Source organism: Nerophis lumbriciformis, linkage group LG23 (genome assembly GCF_033978685.3).
Source record: "Nerophis lumbriciformis linkage group LG23, RoL_Nlum_v2.1, whole genome shotgun sequence".
Taxonomy (NCBI): Eukaryota; Metazoa; Chordata; class Actinopteri; order Syngnathiformes; family Syngnathidae; genus Nerophis; species Nerophis lumbriciformis.
Genome location: NC_084570.2, coordinates 12,481,339 through 12,505,602, shown reverse-complemented (window position 1 = coordinate 12,505,602; position 24,264 = coordinate 12,481,339). Strand labels below are relative to the sequence as shown.

The 24,264-nt window shown below is 40.2% G+C and overlaps 1 protein-coding gene across 1 annotated transcript in view; it reads left to right on the top strand.

The window, feature by feature from the left end:
* Nucleotides 1-24,264, top strand: part of pard3ba (par-3 family cell polarity regulator beta a) — a 464,804-nt gene that overhangs the window by 15,337 nt on the left and 425,203 nt on the right. The window contains exon 2 of the mRNA XM_061985093.1: nucleotides 2,927-3,028. Within this exon, the coding sequence (XP_061841077.1) occupies nucleotides 2,927-3,028 (102 nt within the window). The remainder of the gene's footprint in view (nucleotides 1-2,926; nucleotides 3,029-24,264) is intronic.

The following is a 24,264-nucleotide window of genomic DNA, read 5'->3' as shown; positions in this document are numbered from 1 at the left end:
TGCTTACCCTCACCCACCTACTGTACAACACAGTATGGGTCGCTGCAGCCTTTTATAAAAAAAATTAAAAAAAAATAATAAAAAAAAAGCAGTTATTGGATCTATTTTTTAATTTTATCAGATTTTTAGGTATGACGCCATAATTCCTCATATCGTGCACTCGTAGTTGGAAATATTTCTGTCCGAGGCTGGCGTTTTACTACACAGGTGAAAGAGATTAGCAGCGGAAGAATGATGGCCTTCATGTTGGACCGGTTTGTCCTGTCCTGTGAGGAAGCACATGCTGGTGTCACTGCAGATGTATGTAGTCCATAGGTTACGTGTGCTACCATAACAAAACGTTAAGCACATGAGCACAGATGATAAACAATAAAATGTTTTTTGATCAAAACACGTCAATTTGTTTGTAATATTTCCCTCTCTCCTATAGGCTAAGTAAGGTAACTACAAATAGTAACACCTTTCAGTATGCTGTAATACAACTGTGCAACTATAGCCACAATAATAAAGATATTTGAACATGATCTTTTCTCGGGCATAATTGTCTCATTGTGCAAAAGTACTTAATGAAGTGTCTAGTCAATGGACAGTTGTCAATGTTTCCCACAGGGCTGCAATATTTAGGACAGACAAAAAGTGAGGAAAAACATGAAAGGCAAAACAAATAGGTTCAAAATAGTTCCTCTGTCGTTTTTTCATTATGTCCCTAACGAAAATAGAGGAGTGATTAGTGTTTTACGATAAGCGGCAATGTGTAAAAAAAAACACTGATAATAACGAGCTATTTTTTTCCACATTACCTCAAACATTGTTGTTGGAGAAGACATTGATCTGCTGGTATCCCAGCCAACCATATATGTTTATTTGGGCAACAACAAAACCTAATAAAGCTGCAAATTTAATTTAAAATTAATTCATTTTAAAATTAATCATTTCATTGCTGTACGTAGGGATGTAACGATAAACGGTATCAATTATAACCACGGTAAAACTCCCGTTGGTTGAAAAACCACGACTGATAATTGAACTTTGATACACTCAAAAACTGACTGGTGCCAGCTAGTTAGCCTAAATGCTAACATGAAAACAAGAAACCTTAACATCTTTCCCCATTAACAAACGGCACACCCCATTCTAAACTTATATAAACACCGTCTCAGCAACTAAGCGATTCAATTGTGCACATTGAACCTACAAGCTGTGCTCTCTTTGAACATAGTGATCGTTCTATACTCAAAGGAGTACGAAACAGAGGGGTTTTTATGGTGCGTTCAAGGACCGCTGAGCAGTGTAGGACACCACAGTGCCCGCCAGAAATAATACGTTTAAAGTTAAAGTCCCAATGATTGTCACACACACACTAGGTGTGGTGAAATGTGTCCTCTACATTTGACCCATCCCCTTGTTCCACCCCCAGGGAGGTGAGGTGAGCAGTGAGCAGCGGCGGTGATCACGCTTGGGAATCATTTTGGTGATTTAACCCCCAATTCCAACCCTTGATGCTGTGTGCCAAGCAGGGAGGCAATGGGTCCCATTTTTTGTAGTCTGTGGTATGACTCGGCAGGGGTTTGAACTCACAACCTCCCAGTCTCAGGGTAGACACTCTAACCACTAGGTAATAATATAGCAATAATAGATTTTATTTGTCGCGCACTTTTCATTTAAATACATCCTAAAGTGCTACAATACAAACCAATATTTAAAACATTAAAAGAAACCCATTAAAACAGATTAAATACTAAGAATAAACACACTATCAGTGAAGCATAAGAAACAAAACACATGCAAAATAGTGGGTTTTCTAACAGAATGTCTATTTATTTGAGTTATTTATCGACGTCCCACTGGGGTGAGTTTTTCCTTGCCCTTATGTGGGCTTTGTACCGAGGATGTCGTTGTGGCTTGTGCAGCCCTTTGAGACACTTGTGATAAAGGGCTATATAAATAAACATTGATTGATTGATTTAAAAAAACGACTTGGTCAAAATCTTTCAGTGTGTGTATAAGTACATTTTTAGCACATTCAACAACACCGCAATAATGATGATAACTGTAATCATTTTGGTCACGCTACAATACGAGGGTCCTGGGTTCGATCCTGGGCTCGGTATCTTTCTGTGTTGAGTTTGCATGTTCTCCCTGTGACTGTGTGGGTTCCCTCCGGGTGCTCTGGCTTCCTCCCGCCTCCAAAGACATGCACCTGTGGATAGGTTGATTGGCAACACTTAAATGGTCCCTCGTGTGTGAATGTGAGTGTGAATGTTTTCTGTCCATCTGTGTTGGCCCTGTGATGAGGTGGGGACTTGTCCAGGGTGTACCCCGCCTTCCGCCCGAATACAGCTGGGATAGGCTCCAGCACCCCCCGCGACCCCGAAAGGGACACGCGGTAGGAAATGGATGGAGTGATAACCATGATATGTCATTTTCATATCTTTACATCCCTATTGTTCACATTAATTATATGCAAAATAAATTAATAAACTCCGGACAGGATGGATAATTTTTTTTTTTTAATTATTTTTGTATCGATTAAGAATCCTTACAAATTAGGATCACAATTACTTTGAAAGTCTATTTTTTTGACACCTCTGTTTAAAATGTTACTGAGGTTCTTGTGGGATTAGACTGCAACTATCTTAACTCTACAGGGTGTGTACACTCTGAGCTTTGCATGGTGACAGTGAAACCATCCTGGAATTTGACCGCCATTACTCCACCCAAAACTGGATTGTTTTTCACATTCCTATGCAGGCCTAATTTGTGCTCTAAACTAACCTGAGCCATTATTAGCACAATGCAAAGTCAACAATAACAAACACATGTTACTTTTAGTCTTGTTTTTATGTTGCATGTTTTTCCTTCAATATGTATCAACTGTAATTGATGTTGGCAGTCTCTTGTAATAAATTGTCACTTATTTGTGCAGCATGGAAGGAGTGCCGTGAATACGCACCACCTGGAGTACACTGATGGAGGCATCCTCGACATGGACGACCCGCTGACGGACCTCGTGGAAGACCGGGATAAGGTGAGCAAGGAATGGGTTCTGCGGTGGACGTGTGGTTCGGGATTAAGGTGTCGTGGTATGGTAGGAAGGGGATTCATCTGTCACAGTTTACCTGACACATGAAACCTGACGAATTGTCCACTTTAGCCGCCAGATGACAGAAGAGTGTTGAATTTTAAAGTTTTAAGTCGCAGTTTTTTTGTTGTTTGGCCGGGGGTGCGACTTATACTCAGGAGCGATTTATGTGTGAAATTATTAACACATTACCGTAAAATATCAAATAATATTATTTAGCTCATTCACGTAAGAGACTAGACGTATAAGATTTTATCGGATTTAGCGATTAGGAGTGACAGATTGTTTGGTAAACGTATAGCATGTTCTATATGTTATAGTTATTTGAATGACTCTTACCATAATATGTTACGTTAACATACCAGGCACGATCTCAGTTGGTTATTTATGCGTCATATAACATACACTTATTCAGCCTGTTGTTCACTATTCTTTATTTATTTTAAATTGCCTTTCAAATGTCTATTCTTGGTGTTGGGTTTTATCAAATAAATTTCCCCCAAAAATGCGACTTATACTCCAGTGCGACTTATATATGTTTTTTTCCTTCTTTATTATGCATTTTCGGCCGGTGCGACTTATACTCCGGAGCAATTTATACTCCGAAAAATATGGTAATGGCAATTCCAACTTTGACCACAGCTGGTCAAATGGATGGGAGCTGTCTGAGGCCCCGTTTACACTAAGCCGGATAAGGTTATCCAGGGTAAATCCCACCTAACTTTATCCGTGTCTACAAACAACAATGCCACCGTTTAAGACCCTCGCACCTCTCTGTACGCCAGCGCAACGCGACCCAGTACGCATGCGCGGAAAATGCGCACAACATAGTCACCTCCACTGTTGCTTTGTGTGCAAGTTCTTAAATATAACTTATCTGGACAAAATCCAGTGTTGTGGTATTTCATCCATCCATTCATCTTCTACCGCTTGTCCCTTTCGGGGTCAAGGGGAGTGCTGGAGCCTATCTTAGCTGCATTCGGGCGGTAGGCGGGGTACACCCTGGACAAGTCGCCACCTCATCACAGGGCCAACACAGATAGTATTTCAATGAACTGGAATCCAGTGTGCTGTGGGGCCCTATTGTAGTGAATCACACCTGAGACATCATAAATTAATCAAATCTTTATTAGACATGTAAACAATGTGATAAAGAACATTTTACATCAATAAAACTAGGGATCTAGATATGTGGTCAGGACACTCCTCACTCTTTTGCCTTCACCTTCATTGTCCATTCGTTTTTGGTGACTTTATAAACTCTGGACCTAGACATCGAGTCCGCGACATACATGGCAGACAATAACTGATACAGTCTGCTTTGCCACTCCAAATGCATTAGCCGTTTCCCTCGACGGGCCAGGTAATACAAAGCACACGCTACCTTTTTTATCACATCCACGGGAGCTCGCATTCTCGTTGTCTCTCATTCGACAAATGGACGAAGTTTTTCGCCAAGTAGAAACACAGCAGACCCGGCCAGACATTGGAAAGTTCTCTTGCTGTCTGAGAAGTGTTGTATCCCAAATAGCTGCAATCGCTTTCTCTTAACGTATTCATGTGTGATTTCCACAAGCGTCTGTACATGTAGAGCAGACCTGGGCAAATTAAGGCCCGGGGGCCACATGCCGCCCGTTAAGCTTTTCAATCTGGCCCGCCGGATATTCTTACATAATTTTTTTTAGATCTTTAAGATGGAAAGTGTAGCTGCCATTACGATGTGCAGTGATGTTTTCTAATGACCGTAAGTCTTGAACTAGGCTAAGTATTTCAATGGTTGGAATCTGCACTTTTGGATGATATACCATTTACTATGGTAATCTAATTAGTTACTATGGTAATCTAATTAGTTACTATGGCCATCTAATTAGTTACTATGGTAATCGACGTCACAGCAGCTCAGACGAGGCACCAAGCAGTGTGGGTGGGAAGCGTTTCCACAGACACGGAAGGAGATTTTCACAACAAAGTTCTAAAGCTTAGTGATGTATCAGATACATCAGATTGTAGGTTGGTTTATTTTGTACCCTTCACGTTCATTTGTCACTGTTTGTTGCATTTTTGTTGCGTTTCACTTGATTGTAAAATATGCCGATGGAAAGGGTATGTGACATTCATATTTTGTCAATATTCAGTGTTTTATCGTTCATAGAAAAATGTAAAATTCCATTATGTTTTTTAAGGCGGTCTGTCATGATGTTTTTAGCATTCAATCAGACATTATTGTGAGGTGTTGTATTAGTCTTCCTAAAAATAGATATACCGGCCCCCAGACACATTTTTTTCTCTAAATGTGGCCCCCGAGTCAAAATAATTGCCCAGGCCTGATGTAGAGGAAGGAGAAACACGGCATGTCTGGATAACTCGCCTTCATATTTCTAGTGTTTACCTCCGAGTTACGAAACGGCTTTATTATGAAGCTGGCTGTGGTGCGTTCTCTCTGATGTCACTTCCTGTGTGGGCGTGGTCTTTCTGGCGTCACTTCCTCTCCGAACTCCCTTAGTAAACGATCAATGAGTCCATACAAAGCTAAGTGCCGAAGATTCAAGAATTACCCGTGTAAAAATTTGTCCGAGGAGGGGGACCTTAAAGGGGAACATTATCACAATTTCAGAATTGTTAAAACCATTAAAAATCAGTTCCCAGTTTTTTTCAACATTTTACCCATCACGCAATATCCCTAACATTTTCCTGTGACGTCACATAGTGAAGCCAACACAAACAAACATGGCGGAAAGAACAGCAAGCTATAGCGACATTAGCTCGGATTCAGACTCGGATTTCAGCGGCTTAAGCGATTGAACAGATTACGAATGTATTGAAACGGATGGTTGTAGTGTGGAGGCAGGTAGCGAAAACGAAATTGAAGAAGAAACAGAAGCTATTGAGCCATATCGGTTTGAACCGTATGCAAGCGAAACCGACGAAAACGACACGACAGCCAGCGACACGGGAGAAAGCGAGGACGAATTCGGCGATCGCCTTCTAACCAACGATTGGTAAGTGTTTGTTTGGCATTAAAGGAAACTAACAACTATGAACTAGGTTTACAGCATATGAAATACATTTGGCAACAACATGCACTTTGAGAGTGCAGACAGCCCAATTTTCATCAATTAATATATTCTGTAGACATACCCTCATGTCAGCAGGCCAGGGAAGCTAGGGTCGATATTCTTCTCTTGATCATCTTCGGGACGGTGTGAGCCAAGACATCCAGGGGGTTTAGCGCGCTCGTCTGCGGGAACAAACTGCCGCCATTGCTTGCCGTGCTAGCGAGGTCCTTTGTCCCTGAATTTATCACACACTCTGGCAGATTCAATGGGGGTCTGGCGGCAGATTTCTTTGACTTTATCGTTGGAAATGCATCTGCTTTGAGTGTCGCAGGATATCCACACATTCTTGCCATCTCTGTCGTAGCATAGCTTTCGTTGGTAAAGTGTGCGGAACAAACGTCCAATTTCTTGCCACTTTCGCATCTTTGGGCCACTGGTGCAACTTGAATCCGTCCCTGTTCGTGTTGTTACACCCTCCGACAACACACTGACGAGGCATGATGTCTCCAAGGTAAGGAAAACAGTCGAAAAAACGGAAAATAACAGAGCTGATTTGACTCAGTGTTTGAGAAAATGGCGGATTGCTTCCCGATGCGACGTCACATTGTGACGTCATCGCTCCGAGAGCGAATATTAGAAAGGCGTTTATTTCGCCAAAATTCACCCATTTAGAGTTCGGAAATCGGTTAAAAAAATATATGGTCTTTTTTCTGCAACATCAAGGTATATATTGACGCTTACATAGGTCTGGTGATAATGTTCCCCTTTAAACGCTGGTTTAGTGTGGCTAAAATGGGGCTTAGGCTAAATAATTATTCATTTAAGGGGTTAAACGACTTAGTGTAGACATTGCCTGAAACCATGTTGGTGATACATATGTGTGACGCTTACATAACACAGTTCTGTAGACAAATAAGAAATATTTAAACAAAGACCTAGATAATTGACAATTGAACAAGTGCCGTTGGTGTTTTAAAATGTGTGAACAGTGCCTTTGTGCATGTGTAACTGCAAGTTTGCCAGAACAGCTTCAGCAAAACAAGGTGACAGAGCTGAATAATAGATGGGGAGGTAGGACAGACACTTTGGCAATCACGCAGTTCAGAGCAGTCTTTTTCTGGGAGAGTTGGCTTGTAATAATGAGATCTACATCTTGTTTGTGACACACAGATTTAATGATTCCATTCTCGCGCTTTATCCCGCAATGTCACAGATCTGTACCTTCTCTAACAAGTGAGCCTGACGTCAGCTGTTTTCCCCTCAGCTTGTTTTTTTTGTCAATTATAGGCTGGGCTCGGCTTCCCAAGAACGTTCACCCAGGAGGAATTGTCATATTTACCTTTTGTTTCTCTCCTCGCTCAGCTTCCGCCCGATTCTCCAAACACCTAACCCACTTTCATCTGCACTCTCATTTTAGTGTCTGGTTTTGCTGCTGATGCATAGATCAGTCGAGCGATGCTCACAATGTGCCAATCATCTCACTTGTCTCTGGTCTTTCAAGCACTTTTGGCTCTCGTAGATTAATGAGCCGTGCCTGGTACTTCTGATTAGCCTATGCTTTCTTTTGTCTGTCTGTGTTTTATTACTTTCCCACAGTAGACAGAAAAGAAAAAACCCCCCCACTAAAGATAGAATCTGTTATTGTGGCCGACGGCGTCACGCCATCAATCATACTGGAGTGGACCGATTGTCAAAGCTTTCCTCAGCACAGCATGGGCCCTGTGTTAGCCTCGGAAAGTAATGAGTTGTAATGGCTGGCAATTTGCACGCCTTGTGGTTAGCTTAGCATGTCCAGACCTTTTTTTTTTTATCTTCCCCAGCCCCCACTTACGCATACATTTCCGCGTCTGTTTATTAAGCTACAGGACGGCATGCAGTGTAGCCTGTTAGAAGGAGCGTGAACGCTAAAGGAGCTCTGCAGGCGGTTGATGGCGGTCATTAAAGGTCATCCCCCTGCATCTGTTCCACCGCTTGCTTTTTTTAGCCTCTCGACCACCAGCTTGATCAATTTGAGTGTGTTGAACACATCATCGGCGGTCACTCGAACGAGTATGACGATCCTCCTGGTAGGGGTGTATCCCTTTTAATGGAGGATGCCTGTGCGTGACTTTGTTTTACGTGGGGAGACTGGTGCACAGACAGTCACCACCCGATCCTTGACAGAATCGGGTCAGGGTCCAGTGGCATGGAGTCCAAGACGACTGGGGACCCTTTTCTGCTGTAGCCTTCTCCCGCCATCGCAGCCGTTGTGGTAGTTCTTAAATCTACCGTCTTCCGCCTGCTCCACCGTTGAGGTCTTCACCGTATCCCTGGCTAGGGGGCAGTCAGGTACTAGGCCAAGAGTCGGCAACCCAAAATGTTGAAAGAGCCATATTGGACCAAAAATACAAAAACAAATCTGTCTTGAGCCGCAAAAAATTAAAAGCCATATTACATACAGATAGTGTGTCATGAGATACAAATTGAATTAAGATGACTTAAAGGAAACTAAATTACCTCAAATATACCTACAAACGAGGCATAATGATGCAATATGTACATATAGCTAGCCTAAATAGCATGTTAGCATTGATTAGCTTGCAGTCATGCAGTGACCAAATATGTCTGATTAGCACTCCACACAAGTCAATAACATCAACAAAACTCACCTTTGTGCATTCATGCACATCGTTAAAAGTTTGGTGGACAAAATGAGACAGAAAAAGAAGTGGCATAAAACACGTCCTAGAAAGTCGGAGAAAGTTATATATGTAAGCAAACTATGGTGAGTTCAAGGACCGCCAAAATTAGTAGGACAAAACGGCGCTCAACAAATACTCGAGTCAGTGAGGCATGTTTAATATAAACAGTGTGCTTTATAACAATTAGGGAGGTTTGCGTCATGTTTGTCTTCCTACGGAAACCATATTAAAACAAACAAAAAAAAATATTCCCCTCATCTTTTTCCATTTTTCATACATTTTTGAAAAAGCTCCAGGGAGCCACTAGGGCGGCGCTAAAGAGCCGCATGTGGCTCTAGAGCCGCGGGTTGCCGACCCCTGTACTAGGTTTTTGCCAAGGGCCACCTGGGGTAACAGTAGTAAAGGGGTTAACCTCCTAGTGCCCCAAGACCCCATATAGGAGCCTCCACTGCCGGATGCACTTTAACGTCATGCCCAGGACTAACAACCATGTGTACACACTCACATAGACAACAGTCTAGTCAGTTAGTCTTTGAAAGATCACCTTCTCCTACATTTGAGTTGGAAATCACGATTGTTAATCAGGGTTATTCACTATGTTAGGTAAAACAGTGTTGGGGTGTGAACGTCATGTAATTTGTAATATCTAATAAAAATGCTCTAGATAAACATTGTCTATATGTTTAAAGACAAATATTTGTGTTTTGTATTTTTATTTGTGTACATGTACAGTCGCGATCAAAAGTTTACATACACTTGTAAAGAACATAATGTCATGGCTGTGTTGAGTTTCCAATAATTTCTACAACTCTTATTTTTTTGTGATAGAGTGATGGTAGCACATACTTGTTGGTCACAAAAAACATTCATGAAGTTTGGTTGTTTTATGAATTTATTATGGGTCTACTGAAAATGTGAGGGTCAAAAGTATACATACAGCAATGTTAATATTTGGTTACATGTCCCCTTGGCAAGTTTCACTGCAATAAGGTGCTTTTGGTAGCCATCCACAAGCTTCTGGCAAGCTTCTGGTTGAATTTTTGACCACTCCTCTTGACAAAATTGGTGCAGTTCAGCTACATTTGTTGGTTTTCTGACATGGACTTGTTTCTTCAGCATTGTCCACACGTTTAAGTCAGGACTTTGGGAAGGTCATTCTAAAACCTTAATTCTAGCCATTCCTTTACCACTTTTGACGTGTGATAGGGGTCATTGTCCTGTTGGAACACCCAACTGCGCCCAAGACCCAACCTCATGGCTGATGATTTTAGGTTGTCCCGAAGAATTTGGAGGTAATCCTCCTTTTTCATTGTCCCATTCAAAGCACCAGTTCCATTGGCAGCAAAACAGGCCCAAAGCATAATACTACCACCACCATGCTTGACGTTAGGTTTAGTGTTCCTGGGATTAAAGACCTCACCTTTTCTCCTCCAAACATATTGCTGGGTATTGTGGCCAAACAGCTCTATTTTTGTTTCATCTGACATCACATGGACAAAAGTTCTGTGGTCACAAAAAATTAAGAGTTGTAGAAATTATTGGAAAGTAAAGACCGCCATGGCATTATGTCCTTCACAAGTGTATGTAAACTTTTGATCGCGACTGTACATGCTGTATCGGGACAGGTCCATTGAGAGTTTAAGCGGGAATGTGTCGTATAGGTATTAATTATACGCCATAAAACATTAACAAAATGCTATGTCACATGAATGATTATTAAAATGTTTACTTTGCGGAATGAAAAAACACAAGTAATGTAAAAAAAAAACCATGGTGTTTACTTTTTGATATCAACATAGAACACAAAGCAGTTTGGCTAATGAAGATAAAGTCTAATAAACAAGCTTTATTCTTCTCCAACAACCATGTACTTCAGTGCAACAGTTTGGCCAACAAAAATAAACAGGAGTGATACCTCTCACATCTAATACACAATCTTTGTGCCTCACCGACAACTCAGCCTGCGTTCAATTCAAAGAGATGACAAAACATTTGAGCTAGTAAAGATGTTATTGGAACGTGGGGCGTCGTGGCTTGGTTGGTATAGCGGCCGTGCCAGCAACTTGAGGGTTCCAGATTCGATCCCTTCTTCCGCCATCCTCGTCACTGCCATTGTGTCTTTGAGCAAGAAACTTCACCCACCTGCTCCCAGTGCTACCCACACTGGTTTAAATGTAACTTAGATAATGGGTTTCACTATGTAAAGCGCTTTGAGTCCCTCGAGAAAAGCACTATATGAATATAATTCACTTCACTTCACTTCACTTCAACACTGACAAAGTTAGCAGTTAAATTAAAATAAACAAGTTGTGGCAACGTTTCCGACACATCTCCTGCTGCACGCTAACTCTCAGTCCCAGCAGCTGACAGAAGGACGCTAGTTGCACGTTCAAAATGAAACCGCATCATCAAATATTTTTCTCTTCCAACAGCATTGCATCTTAATCGCACACCGAGACTCCACGGAAGTAGAAGCGATTGAAATGAAGTGAAATAAAGCGATCGGCTCTGTTAACTCGAAGGGAACATTTGCCTAAAATGCATTGATAAATGATGTTTTTTTCGGTAATTAAAAATTAAAATGGTATTACTAACCTTCTGGAATTTTATCGCGGTTTATCATTGCACCGTTTACCGTTACATCCCTAATGGAGGGTTTTGAAGTTGTTTTAGAGGGCTTTGAAGGCGACATTGGTGACTCCCATTAGCCGCATCTTTCAAGCGTTTTTTTATCATGTTTAAAATCGTAAAAACAAACAGAGATGTGTTCTTGTCTCTCATAATGATTGGGAACAAATTCCAAAAGAAAAGTGAAGTTCCCATTTAATATTTACACGTTGCACATTTTGTTGATCGCTTTCCACGGGTATATATCGCAGATTTAGACTTAGACTTCCTTTTATTGTCATTGAAATTTGAACTTTACAGTACAGATAAGAACGACATTTTGTTGCATTAGCTCGTTGTAGTGCAGGATAAAAGAGCAATAAGGTGTAGATATACAGTAAATAAATAGATTACTGTACAGATAAATATATTGCACTTTTGCATATGCATCCACATTTATGGATGAATGTTATATTGTCTTTATATTCCAGCGAGTTAATCCGTTTTTTTTTTATGTTTATAAAGTATGTCGACATCACAGACATGCTGCCTCTACTCCTGACAATTGTGTGCGTCTTGCTTTTACGTCATCTGTCGGTGGTCGAATTTCCGGTGCATATAGTCTGTAAATAACAGGCTGTATGCTGTATATGTCAATTCATACAATTTATTACTTAAATTATGTCTATGGACGTTCTCAATGAAGGGAAATTCCACCAACTGTCGTCGGCATTGACTGTAGGATTGCTGTTTTGCATCTCAACAATTGTTTTTCTCGCTACGATTTCATTTCAGTCAATAAAAGTGTACTTATATAGCCCTTAATCACAAATGTCTCAAAGGGCTGCACATGCCACAACGACATCCTCGGCTCAGATCCCACATCAGGGCAAGAAAAAAAACAACCCAATGAATTGAGTGAATTTAAGCTCAGCAGCACAGGCTTGTTTCACAGCCTTTGACGAAAAATCAGATTGGACGAAGGCTACACTGCCCTCTAGTAGTACCTCTAGTTACTCTTGTGGCTGTTGTTGCGTTTGGACCAGTTGTTCCTCTCAGGGAATTCAAGTTTCTGGTCGTCGCTCCCAAGCTCTTTACGACACTTAAAGCTGAGTAAAAGAACCACCAGAGACAGAATAGGTATTTTGTAATATATTTGCAAAGCTTTGTAAATATCATGAGACCAGTCCAGCATAGAACATTCAATCGCCCAGCTAAGATGGTCTACCCTCCAAAATGGAAACCTTCTCTTCTATAAAGTCTCTCTCCCTCCCACCCTCGCTGTCTTGTCTTTCCAGCCCAAACACATGCCCACTGTCCTCCGCACCTGGACACAAGAAGAGATAAAAGAAGGAGTATCTCTCTTTCTTACATTCCATATTCAAGGTTAGAACACAGTATTTGCAGACAACCAAAAGATCACAATTGGAAGAAAAACACTAACTGTTTTGTAATATGATTATGAAAATAAAGAAGTAACACTTAAATACGGATATATGTAAATATCTGCCTCCGACACTGTATATGAAGTCCGATGGACAACATTTTTGAGTGGGGATGGGGCCAAGTTGTGAACAATTTTGTAGACCATTGGGATATGTGAGAGAGATATACAATTATCAAAACTAAGCATATTGTATTTGTTTCGAATGCTGCAGTGGTGATATCGTTGGCTTTTTTTGGCCTGAATTTTAAGGGTGTGTTTGTAGATGGATTCTAAAAGTTTAATAGTAGTTGGGTTTGCTTGAGACCAGCTGGGTCGATAGGGGGGAACCCTCCTTTCCCAGGCACACCTTCCTGGTGTTGGAGTATAAATAGTCTGGGTTTTGGCACCAGCTGCTAGACAAGATCTACCCAATCTAAGACTAGATCTGAGCATGAACTGATGAAGCCTACTTGGATGAGAGGCGAAACGTCTTCTGAGATGAACCAAACAGTCCAGTTGCGATCAATTGGACGCCCTTGGATTACCTAAATTAGTTTTCACGTTAAAAAAAATTCCCCCTAATTTTTAAGGTGGGGCGGCTCTATTTTGTGGGGTAGATGCGTCACGATCAATTACATGTAGGGGACTGGTCACCATCTGGTCTGTCAAGTGAAACATTAAGATCTCATTTCTCATCACCAAACATTCTGAAATCGCACATTGATATTTTACAGTAGCAATTCCAACAGTGCTAGTTTCCTCTTAAAAATTTTTAATATTTTTTGAACGATGTACTCTGTACACTGATTGGAATGATGTTACTTTTTTATTTTTATTTCCCTTTTCCTGCATGGTCATAGTGGTTGTAAACAAATGCTTTGCCTCAACGCACCCGCCAATTTACCGCTGCCATTTCTGCCGTTCTCCCCTGAGGGTTGCGGGTACCTACATTAGCGGCGGCCATTACTCTACTATGTTGTGCTGGTACTCAGAAGCTGTCAAGGAAGGTCGCCCTTTGCCAGCGAACCATTAACATAAAACTATTTATCAGCTTTCAGTCTTTGTTTATGGGACTTCTGCAGTTTCCTCAATGGAATGGTGGAATATTTTCAATGTGCCATAATATGCATGAAGTCTAGACGCATGACTGGGTCGTCTCCTCGCAGTTGGAGTGTTAAAAGGTCCAGGATGAGCATTAGAACTCAGGACAGCTAGGGCTAGGCGCTATGACCCAAAATTCATACCACTGTATACATTTAATCCCTCCACGGTAACGGCATCTATTGCGGTATAAATAATAATAATGGGAATGTGTCTGAATAGGTTGTGTAGACCCTTAGCAAATCTAAATTGATGTAAAATATAACAAAAACAACTAAAAAGTAAAGACTTAATGTAATTTTTTTGAACATTTATTGTGCACAATCACAACAGAAGTAGGGCTGGGCAATATGGCTGAAAACTGTATCACGATTAGTGTTGGGACTAACACGTTACTGTAACGCCGTTAGTTTCGGCGGTAACTAGTAATCTAACGCGTTATTTTTTATATTCAGTAACTCAGTTACCGTTACTACATGATGCGTTACTGCGTTATTTTACGTTATTTTTGATGTAGTATCGGATAGAAACTGAAGATCTGAGTGTGTTTTATTGCAGCGAAGCAGTGACGTGCTTCTGAATCTTCCTCTGCGCTCTGTGTGTCTGGGTGTGGGAAGGGGAGGAGAAGGGGGGTGCGCAATACAACGTAAACCGTTGGCCAACCAAAAAGTAACCACAGAACACTATCGGTGTACTTCTCATTCCATGTGTGTGAACATGCATAAATAACATAAAGGCCTCATCTGCGGAAAAAACTAACAAACATATACAACTGTTCACATTAAGCCAAGCGAGGATTGTAATTTCATCTGAAAATGTGTCCATAAAAATAAGATAATTTCCTTTGTTAACCACTCTTTTCGTCCAGAGCTATTAGGTACAACCTCAGTGGACCATGTCCAGTTTTATTGCACATGTCAGCACTAGGGGTGTTCCGATCAGGGTTTTATTATGCGATACTGATAACGATCATCCAGGAGTAAGATTGGATGATCTAACAATCCCATCTACTAACTGTACATTCTTACATGCATTTATGGTGAGTGCTATTGTAACAATATCAACACACTATTTACATTTCTTCCTTCTCTATAATGACATACAATCATTTGAGCTAAATAAAGTCAGTAATACATAAAGAAAAAACCTACATATAATATTCTTTTAAATCCTTTAGTTTTTCCCCTAAAAGTCTTCCTGTATCCAGGGACCTATTGAATGAATTTATAAACAATGACAAAAATGTAAAAAAAAAAATGATTTTGTGAAAATAAAAATGTCACTAATCACTCTACTATTGATCATATACTATTCTTGGTATCGACACTGCAGCTCTATGGCTCAGTCTGCCCTCCCCTTACATGTACGCTTGACTCAAAAACTTGCTTTTACTCTGTGTGTAACATGTTTCGCCTCGCCCTCCAGTGATAATGATACTTCTTAGAAATGTTGTTCATTTGCTAAAATAGATGTGATGATTTTAACTTAAAAAAGTCATATTATGATTTGTTTTTTACATTTGAAACACTTGTGGTCTGTTCTTTGGATTATGTTTTACAGACCATCTTCAAACCGCTTTCTGACTGTCTCTTTAGGATGCGCCGTTTTGTGGGCGGTTTTATTAACGTGCCTCCACTTTGACTGTGTCTTCTCCCTGTCAGCCATGTTGCAGTTTTTAGCGCTTCCATAGCTAGTCTACTGACAGATGTAAGTTCGAACTATACACTACTTTCCATTACAAATGGCAACAGCAAAGGATGAATTTGCATGTATGAGCCAGTCTGCCCCACAAAAAGAGAATAGAGAAAAACCATAAGCTTATTGACTATAGCGTCGGACTACAATGGCAGACTCGCGCAAAGCACCTTGGGTAAATTTCTACCATATATGGAGATATCCAAAAAACTTTATAAATAGTGGCGAATTCCAATTGGCTTGTTTGGAGGAAGTATGAAGGAAGGCGTGATTGTTTTATAAATATCTCCGCCATGCCTCTATGGTTTGATTTCAAATTTTCAGGACTTATGCAGATCCCAAATAAACAAAAACAAGTACTAACAGTCGACTTGTCCAGGGTGTACCCCGCCTTCCGCCCGAATGCTGCTGAGATAGGCTCCAGCACCTCCCGCGACACCGAAGGGGACAAGCGGTAGAAAATGGATGGATGGATGGAAGTACTAACAGTTGGTTTTACATAATAGGTACCCTTTAAAAGCAGAGTCTCCACACTTAGCTGCTAGCCACCTCTGTCAGCTGGGGGGATCGAAATAAATTAGGTGTCAGCCATAGGGGATTGGCTTTTGTGATCAGCATTGAAAGGCATTATTCGACATTGGGTGATTTTATGTCACACTTGGGCTGCATTTTACTACAGGAACTCCGGAGGCAAAGTGCATGAAAGGAAATTATTAATTCTTCATAAATTATACAGGATAATAAGTAGAGATGTCCGATAATGGCTTTTTTGCCCATATCCGATATTCTGATATTGTCCAACTCTTAATTACCGATTGGGACATGCAAGCATGAGGAGGTTGAGGTGGGCGGGGTTGAGGTGGGGGGGTGGGGGTAGGGAGTAGCGGGGGGTGTATATTGTAGCGTTCCGTAAGAGTTAGTGCTGCAAGGGGTTCTGGGTATTTGTTCTGTTGTGTTTATGTTGTGTTACGGTGCGGATGTTCTCCCGAAATGTGTTTGTCATTCTTGTTTGGTGTGGGTTCACAGCGTGGCGCATATTTGTAACAGTGTTGAAGTTGTTTATACGGCCACCCTCAGTGTGACCTGTATGGCTGTTGATCAAGTATGCATTGCATTCACTTATGTGTGTGTGAAAAGCCGTAGATATTATGTGACTGGGCCGGCACGCAAAGGAAGTACCTTTTAAGGTTTATTGGCTCTCTGTATGTCTCCTTACATCCGTGTATACAGCGGCATTTTAAAAAGTCATACATTTTACTTTTTGAAACAGATACCGATAATTTTGAAACCGATACCGATCATTTCCGAAATTACATTTTAAAGCATTTATCGACATCCCTAATAATAAGTAAACAGAAAAGCGTGCCGATTGCACTGCAAGCTTTAGCAAAGCTAACGGAAAAGCTTGGCATAAGAAAACACGAGCAAAGAAGCAAGGAATCGTCAAACGTAACTGTTGCTTAAAGGGGAACATTATCACAATTTCAGAATGGTTAAAACCATTAAAAATCAGTTCCCAGTGGCTTATTATATTTTTCGAAGTTTTTTTCAAAATTTTACCCATCACGCAATATCCCTAAAAAAAAAAGCTTCAAAGTGCCTGATTTTAACCATCGTTATAAACACCCGTTCTCTTTCCTGTGACGTCACATAGTGAAGCCAACACAAACAAACATGGCGGAAAGAACAGCAAGCTATAGCGACAATAGCTCGGATTCAAACTCGGATTTCAGCGGCTTAAGCGATTCAACAGATTACGAATGTATTGAAATGGATGGTTGTAGGGTGGAGGCAGGTAGCGAAAACGAAATTGAAGAAGAAACTGAAGCTATTGAGCCATATCGGTTTGAACCGTATGCAAGCGAAACCGACGAAAACGACACGACAGCCAGCGACACGGGAGAAAGCGAGGACGAATTCGGCGATCGCCTTCTAACCAACGATTGGTATGTGTTTGTTTGGCATTAAAGGAAACTAACAACTATGAACTAGGTTTACAGCATATGAAATACATTTGGCAACAACATGCACTTTGAGAGTGCAGACAGCCCAATTTTCATCAATTAATATATTCTGTAGACATACCCTCATCTGCGCTCTTTTCCTGAAAGCTGATCTGTACAGTTTTGGAGTTGATGTCAGCAGGCCAGGGAAGCTAGGGTCGATGTGAGCCAAGACATCCAAGGTGTTTAGCTCGCTCGTCTGCGGGAACAAACTGCCGCCATTGCTTGCCGTGCTACCGGGTTCTTTGTCCCTGAATTGCTCACACACTCCAGCAGATTCAATGGGGGTCTGGCGGCAGATTTCTTTGACTTTATCGTTGGAAATCCATCTGCTTTGAGTGTCGCAGGATATCCACACATTCTTGCCATCTCTGTCGTAGCATAGCTTTCGTCGGTAAAGTGTGCGGAACAAACGTCTAATTTCTTGCCACTTTCGCATCTTTGGGCCACTGGTGCAACTTGAATCCGTCTCTGTTCGTGTTGTTACACCCTTCGACAACACACCGACGAGGCATGATGTCTCCAAGGTACGGAAAACAGTCGAAAAAACGGAAAATAACAGAGCTGATTAAGACTCGGTGTTTGAGAAAATGGCGGATTGCTTCCTGATGTGACGTCACGTTGTGACGTCATCGCTCCGAGAGCGAATATTAGAAAGGCGTTTAATTCGCCAAAATTCACCCATTTAGAATTCGGAAATCGGTTAAAAAAATATATGGTCTTTTTTCTGCAACATCAAGGTATATATTGACACTTACATAGGTCTGGTGATAATGTTCCCCTTTAAGGCAAACAAGACTGCCAGACAGTGTGTGGCGAAAAACAGGAATAAGTACGGTAGCTCTTCCCAAACACCAATCAGAGGCAGGTGAAACTAATCTGCACCCATGACAACTAAAACACTAACCCTGGGATGCTGAAAACTGAACCGAGGGAGTCAAAAACTAAACAAAACATGATCCGGGCAACGGATAATGACAATTTTATACTTTTTCACAGAAATCGGACGATATGATCGGTGGCTGATCGATCGGCGCATCTCTAGCAAGCACATCAGTGAAATTTTAGTCAAACCAAGTGGGCATGGAAGTTTCTATTTAATTGACATGAAAAGCAACAGGGCATGTGAGTTTTATAATCAAATTGAACCTGCAGCTTCTACCAGGTTCAATAGAACTGCGTCCCATATTGCATGTTAAATGTCAGCTCCTCTTGACAGGCGACAGTTAAATTGTGGTAACCCGCCCAAGAGAAACTTCAGTGAATGGGACGTGATTGCGAAGTGTGCTGATTAGCCTTTGACGCGCCGTGACACCTCAGGCTTGTTCACTCCCTCTCTCCTCATTCACTGCCACAGCGAGCGGCATTTGATTGGCGTTTGAATAGTGGCACAGTAAACCGGCGTGCCGCCTGAATGGCCATTGATGAGGTTCAAGTGCGCTAATTAGAAAATGTCTCACGCATGCCAGCCTTATCATAATCTATTCGCTCTTTGCATATTAATCGTGATCCATACATCTTTACCTGAGAAGATGTTCAACACCTTGTCAGCCTGACATGTTGGAATATTCATTAGGATCGTCTCACCTGGGTGTAAGTAGGATTGGGCGATATGGCTGAAAACTCTATCACCATATAAATGTATCAATATTTATTGATATTTTTTTTCAATCAAAAATAAGGACTAGGAGAAAAATATATTAAATGTAAATATTTTTTTATTCAAAATGTAACCTTCCTCTAGTGATCTCCTCAGCTTTCAAGGCAGAAAGGAAAGGAAATGTCAACACAACCATGGGAAACACTGTAAACAAACAATATAAACACAATTCTAAAATCAATAAATTCTTAAAAATTGTTTGCAAAAATAAGGAATATGTAAGAAATGTTTAATAAAGTGTAACATAATAACGCAAAGTATATACATATAAACATGTATTTTCTGCAGGTTTAAAAAATAAAAAATCCCAAAAATGTTCCATATTTGTTCCAATGTTCCATAATCCTTGGTTGCTTTCGGCTCTCTTTGTTGCTTTGTTGGGTCTGCTCCTGTCTCTGGCCATGCCCCCTCCACCCCAGCAGACAATGGTGTGGATATAATTATTTTGCTTTTTTATTCATAGTGGTGGCTGGTTGCATCAGCTCTGCTCTTTTAATGTCTTTAATGTCCTTTGTAGTCTTTGATGTTTGATGTTTCCCTCTTACTTACATATATGTAAGAGGAATGTGTGCTATGGCTATGAGTTGTTTTTTCCCTTGGCTTGGGTCTGGACCCCCTCTCCAGGGGCCCAGGATTAGACCAATTTTTTTTTCTCACCCCAAACCCCCCCCATTGTTTACCTCTATCTCACCGTTTTTGTAAGGGGCGCCGGAAGTTGGCAGACCCGTCAGCGATCCTGTTCTGTCTCCCTGTAATGTTTGTCTGATCTTGAATGGGATTGTGCTGAAAATGGTCATTTCCCCTCGGGGATTAATAAAGTATTTCTGATTCTGATTCTAATACTGTTGAGAGGACTTCCTGTTTTATCCACAATTTCTTGGCTCTCTGCAGCACTCATATTTAGTTTCTCTTCTCACTCCAAAGTATCAATCTCGAGACAATAGGATGGCACAACCAGTTGATACTGTTACCTTATTGGCTGTTAGCCTGTCACTCCCACTGATCAGCCATTATTTCCTGCGTTGCTCGGTTACCAGAGAGCAAGGGTCTTTGTTCATGCAACCAAACTTGCTTCGCAACTTCCGTTTTTTTCAGACAAAGAAATACATATGTACCGTATTTTCCGGACTATAGAGCACCCACTAAATTTTGAAAATGTTCCCCCATTTATTAGCCGCACCGGACTGTAAGCCCCAAATATATACGTTGTGAAATTAGTTATTTACACAGAAGTAATTTATAAATGTTTATTAATAGATATGGCCGATAATACCTGCCGATTTTATCGGCCGATAAATGCTTTAAAATGTAATATCGGAAATTATTGGTATCGTTTTTTTTAATTATCGGTATCGTTTTTTTATTTTTATTTTTTTTACATTTTTATTAAATCAACATAAAAAACACAAGATACATTTACAATTAGTGCACCAACCCAAAAAACCTCCCTCCCCCATTTACACTCATTCACACAAAAGGGTTGTTTCTTTCTGTTATTAATATTCTGGTACCTACATTATATATCAATATATATCAATACAGTCTGCAAGGGATACAGTCCGTAAGCACACATGATTGTGCGTGCTGCTGGTCCACTAATAGTACTAACCTTTAACAGTTAACTTTACTCATTTTCATTAATTACTAGTTTCTATGTAACTGTTTTTATATTGTTTTACTTTCTTTTCTATTCAAGAAAATGTTTTTAATTTATTTATCTTATTTTATTTTATTAATATTTTAAAAAAGGACCTTATCTTCACCATACCTGGTTTTCCAAACTAGGCATGATAATGTATTAATTCCACGACTGTATATATCAGTATCGGTTGATATCGGTATCGGTAATTAAAGAGTTGGACAATATCGGAATATCGGATATCGGCAAAAAGCCATTAGCGGACATCCCTATTTATTAATATACCTTAATTTTTTCCAAACGGTGTCTGTAACACGGCAGAAAAACGGCTGATCAAACAAAACAAACTACCTGTGGCAGCTAGCTCTCCAGTCAGCTAAACAGAGTCAATAACTCCCCGGAGACGTCTTGGTGAATTTAAGGAGGAATTTGTGAAACTGAAACAATAAAAAAAGAATGCCATTGTAAGTTAATAATACTAACACAGACACTCATAAATGTTAGATCGACCTGACGATATTATCGGCCGATAAATGCGCTAAAATGTAATATCGGAAATTATCGATATCGTTTTTTTTATTATCGGTATCGTTTTTTTTTGTTTGTTTTTTATTAAATCAACATAAAAAACACAAGATACACTTACAATTAGTGCACCAACCCAAAAAACCTTCCTCCCCCATTTCTCATTCACACAAAAGGGTTGTTTCTTTCTGTTATTAATATTCTGGTTCCTATATTATATATCAATATATATCAATACAGTCTGCAAGGGATACAGTCCGTAAGCACACATGATTGTGCGTGCTGCTGGTCCACTAATAGTACTAACCTTTAACAGTTAATTTTATTAATTTTCATTAATTACTAGTTTTTATGTAACTGTTTTTATATTGTTTTAGTTTCTTTTTTTATTCAAGAAAATGTTTTTAATTTATTTATCTTATTTTATTAATTTTTTTAAAAAGTACTTTATCTTTTCCATACCTGGTTGTCCAAATTAGGCATAATAATGTGTTAATTCCACGACTGCATATATTGGTTGATATCGGTATCGGTTGATATCGGTATCGGTAATTAAAGAGTTGGACAATATCGGAATATCGGATATCAGCAAAAAGCCATTATCGGACATCCCTAATAAATGTGTTAGCATATTAGCTAATGCTAATGACGCGAGCATCATTACATTACGAGAGCAAGTACAGTTATGCATGAAAACACATGGGATGGTTTAGTAAGTATGAATTGTTGTAGTTATACTGTAAAACTTACAAACGTTGGTTGGAGTGATGAATGAAGAATCCATACGAGTAAAAACGCTACGGACGATTCGAAGACAGAACGGCACTTCTACTTCCGGTTCAAAGCTTTAAACAATAGGAAACACTTTGATGCATTCACCCAGCTGCACCCGCAGTAAGCGAATTTGTCGAAAAGATGGCGCTATAGCACAAACAATAACACACCATTCCAGTGTCTTTTGCACTTAACATTTGCAAATGTTAAATGAAAACTATTTGCTTTACGGCCGCCAGTGAAGGAAAATCCCCAAATTAGCCACACCGTTTTTTAAGCCACAAGGTTCAAAGCATAAGAAAAAAGTATCGTCTTTTTGTCCGGAATTTACGGTATATATCGAACGTTTTATCGAATGCTTGTTCTGTTGATATCAATTACATTATACTATTGCGATATTTAGGGTTGTATGGCATACCGGTATTGGTATAGTACCGCGATACTAATGAATTATATTCAGCCTCTGAAAAGTACCGGTCCGCCACCCCCCCCCCCCCCCCATTGCTGGTTTACGAGCAGAGGAGCTTGTTCGACAGTGCACAATCACTGAGTACTTACAAACAGACACAGTGTGTAGACAGAAAAGGGAGAACAGACGCATTTTGGCTTAAAAACTAACGATAAAGGTGAAGTTATAACACTGTAACGCCCTCAGGAAGAGATGCTTTAAGACATGGCTAGATAGCTAGCGGCTAACGTCCAGCCGCCGTCGGCAGTGTTTTAGCTACTTATAAATCACTAATCCTCGCCTACAAGGCGACAAATAAAGTACGTTTCTTACAAGTATCATCCCTGCAGGATGAGGAATAGCTAAACATGCTTCACTACACACTGTAGCTCACCGGCGTCAAAATGTAAACAAACGCCATTGGTGGATCTACACCTGACATCCACTGTAATGATACTAAGTACAGTAGCGTTACTAGTCGATACTACTATGATTACGTTGATTTTTCTTGGCATCACAACATCTTCTTTCGTTTAAAAAAAAATTATGTTATGCTTATAAACTCAGGAAATATGTCCCCGGACACATGAGGACTTTGAATATGACCAATGTATGATCCTGTAACTACTTGGTATCAGATTGATACCCAAATTTATGGTATCATCCAAAACTAATGTAAAGTATCGAACAACAGAAGAATAAGTGATTATTACATTTTAACAGAACTGTAAATAAAACATGTTAAAAGAGAAAGTAAGCAGATATTAACAGTAAATGAACAAGTAGATTAATAATCCATTTTCTACCACTTGTCCTTAATAATTTTGACAAAATAATAGAATGATTAATGACACAATATGTTACTGCATATGTCAGCAGACTAATTAGGAGCCTTTGTTTGTTTACTTACTACTAAAAGACAAGTTGTCTTGTATGTTCACTATTTTATTTAAGGACAAACTTGCAATAACATTAAACATATGTGTATTGTACCGTAAGATTTTTTGTTAAAATAAAGCCAATAATGCAATTTTTTTGTGGTCCCCTTCATTTAGAAAAGTACCGAAAAGTATCGAAATCACTTTGGTACCGGTACCAAAATATTGGTATCGGGACAACACTAGCGATATATATTGATATCCTTTTATCGCCCAGTCTTAGTTATAAAGTACATTTGCTGTAGTACACTTACTGTAGCGTGAGTAAGTATTATAGCTTCATCAGCCTCCACTTTACCTTGACACTTCTAAGTGAGCACAAAACAGCAGCTCCTCCTGGCTTCCTGCTCATTCTTCATGTGCTGCTCAGCTTTTTGTTACGTGCCAGTTTGCATTTTAATTCACCGGCACCAGCCATTTCGCCGGCTTCTGACTTTGACTGATGGAGCCCCTCCAAAGCGATTTGTCGGCTCACCAAAGCAAAAGAGTGCAATGAGGCCTCTTTGTGTTTTTGGGGAAAGCGTGGTGCAGTTGGGAGAGTGGCTATGCCAGCAACCTGAGGGTTCCTGGTTCAATCCCCACCTTCTACCATCCTAGTCACGTCCGTTGTGTCCTTGAGCAAGACACTT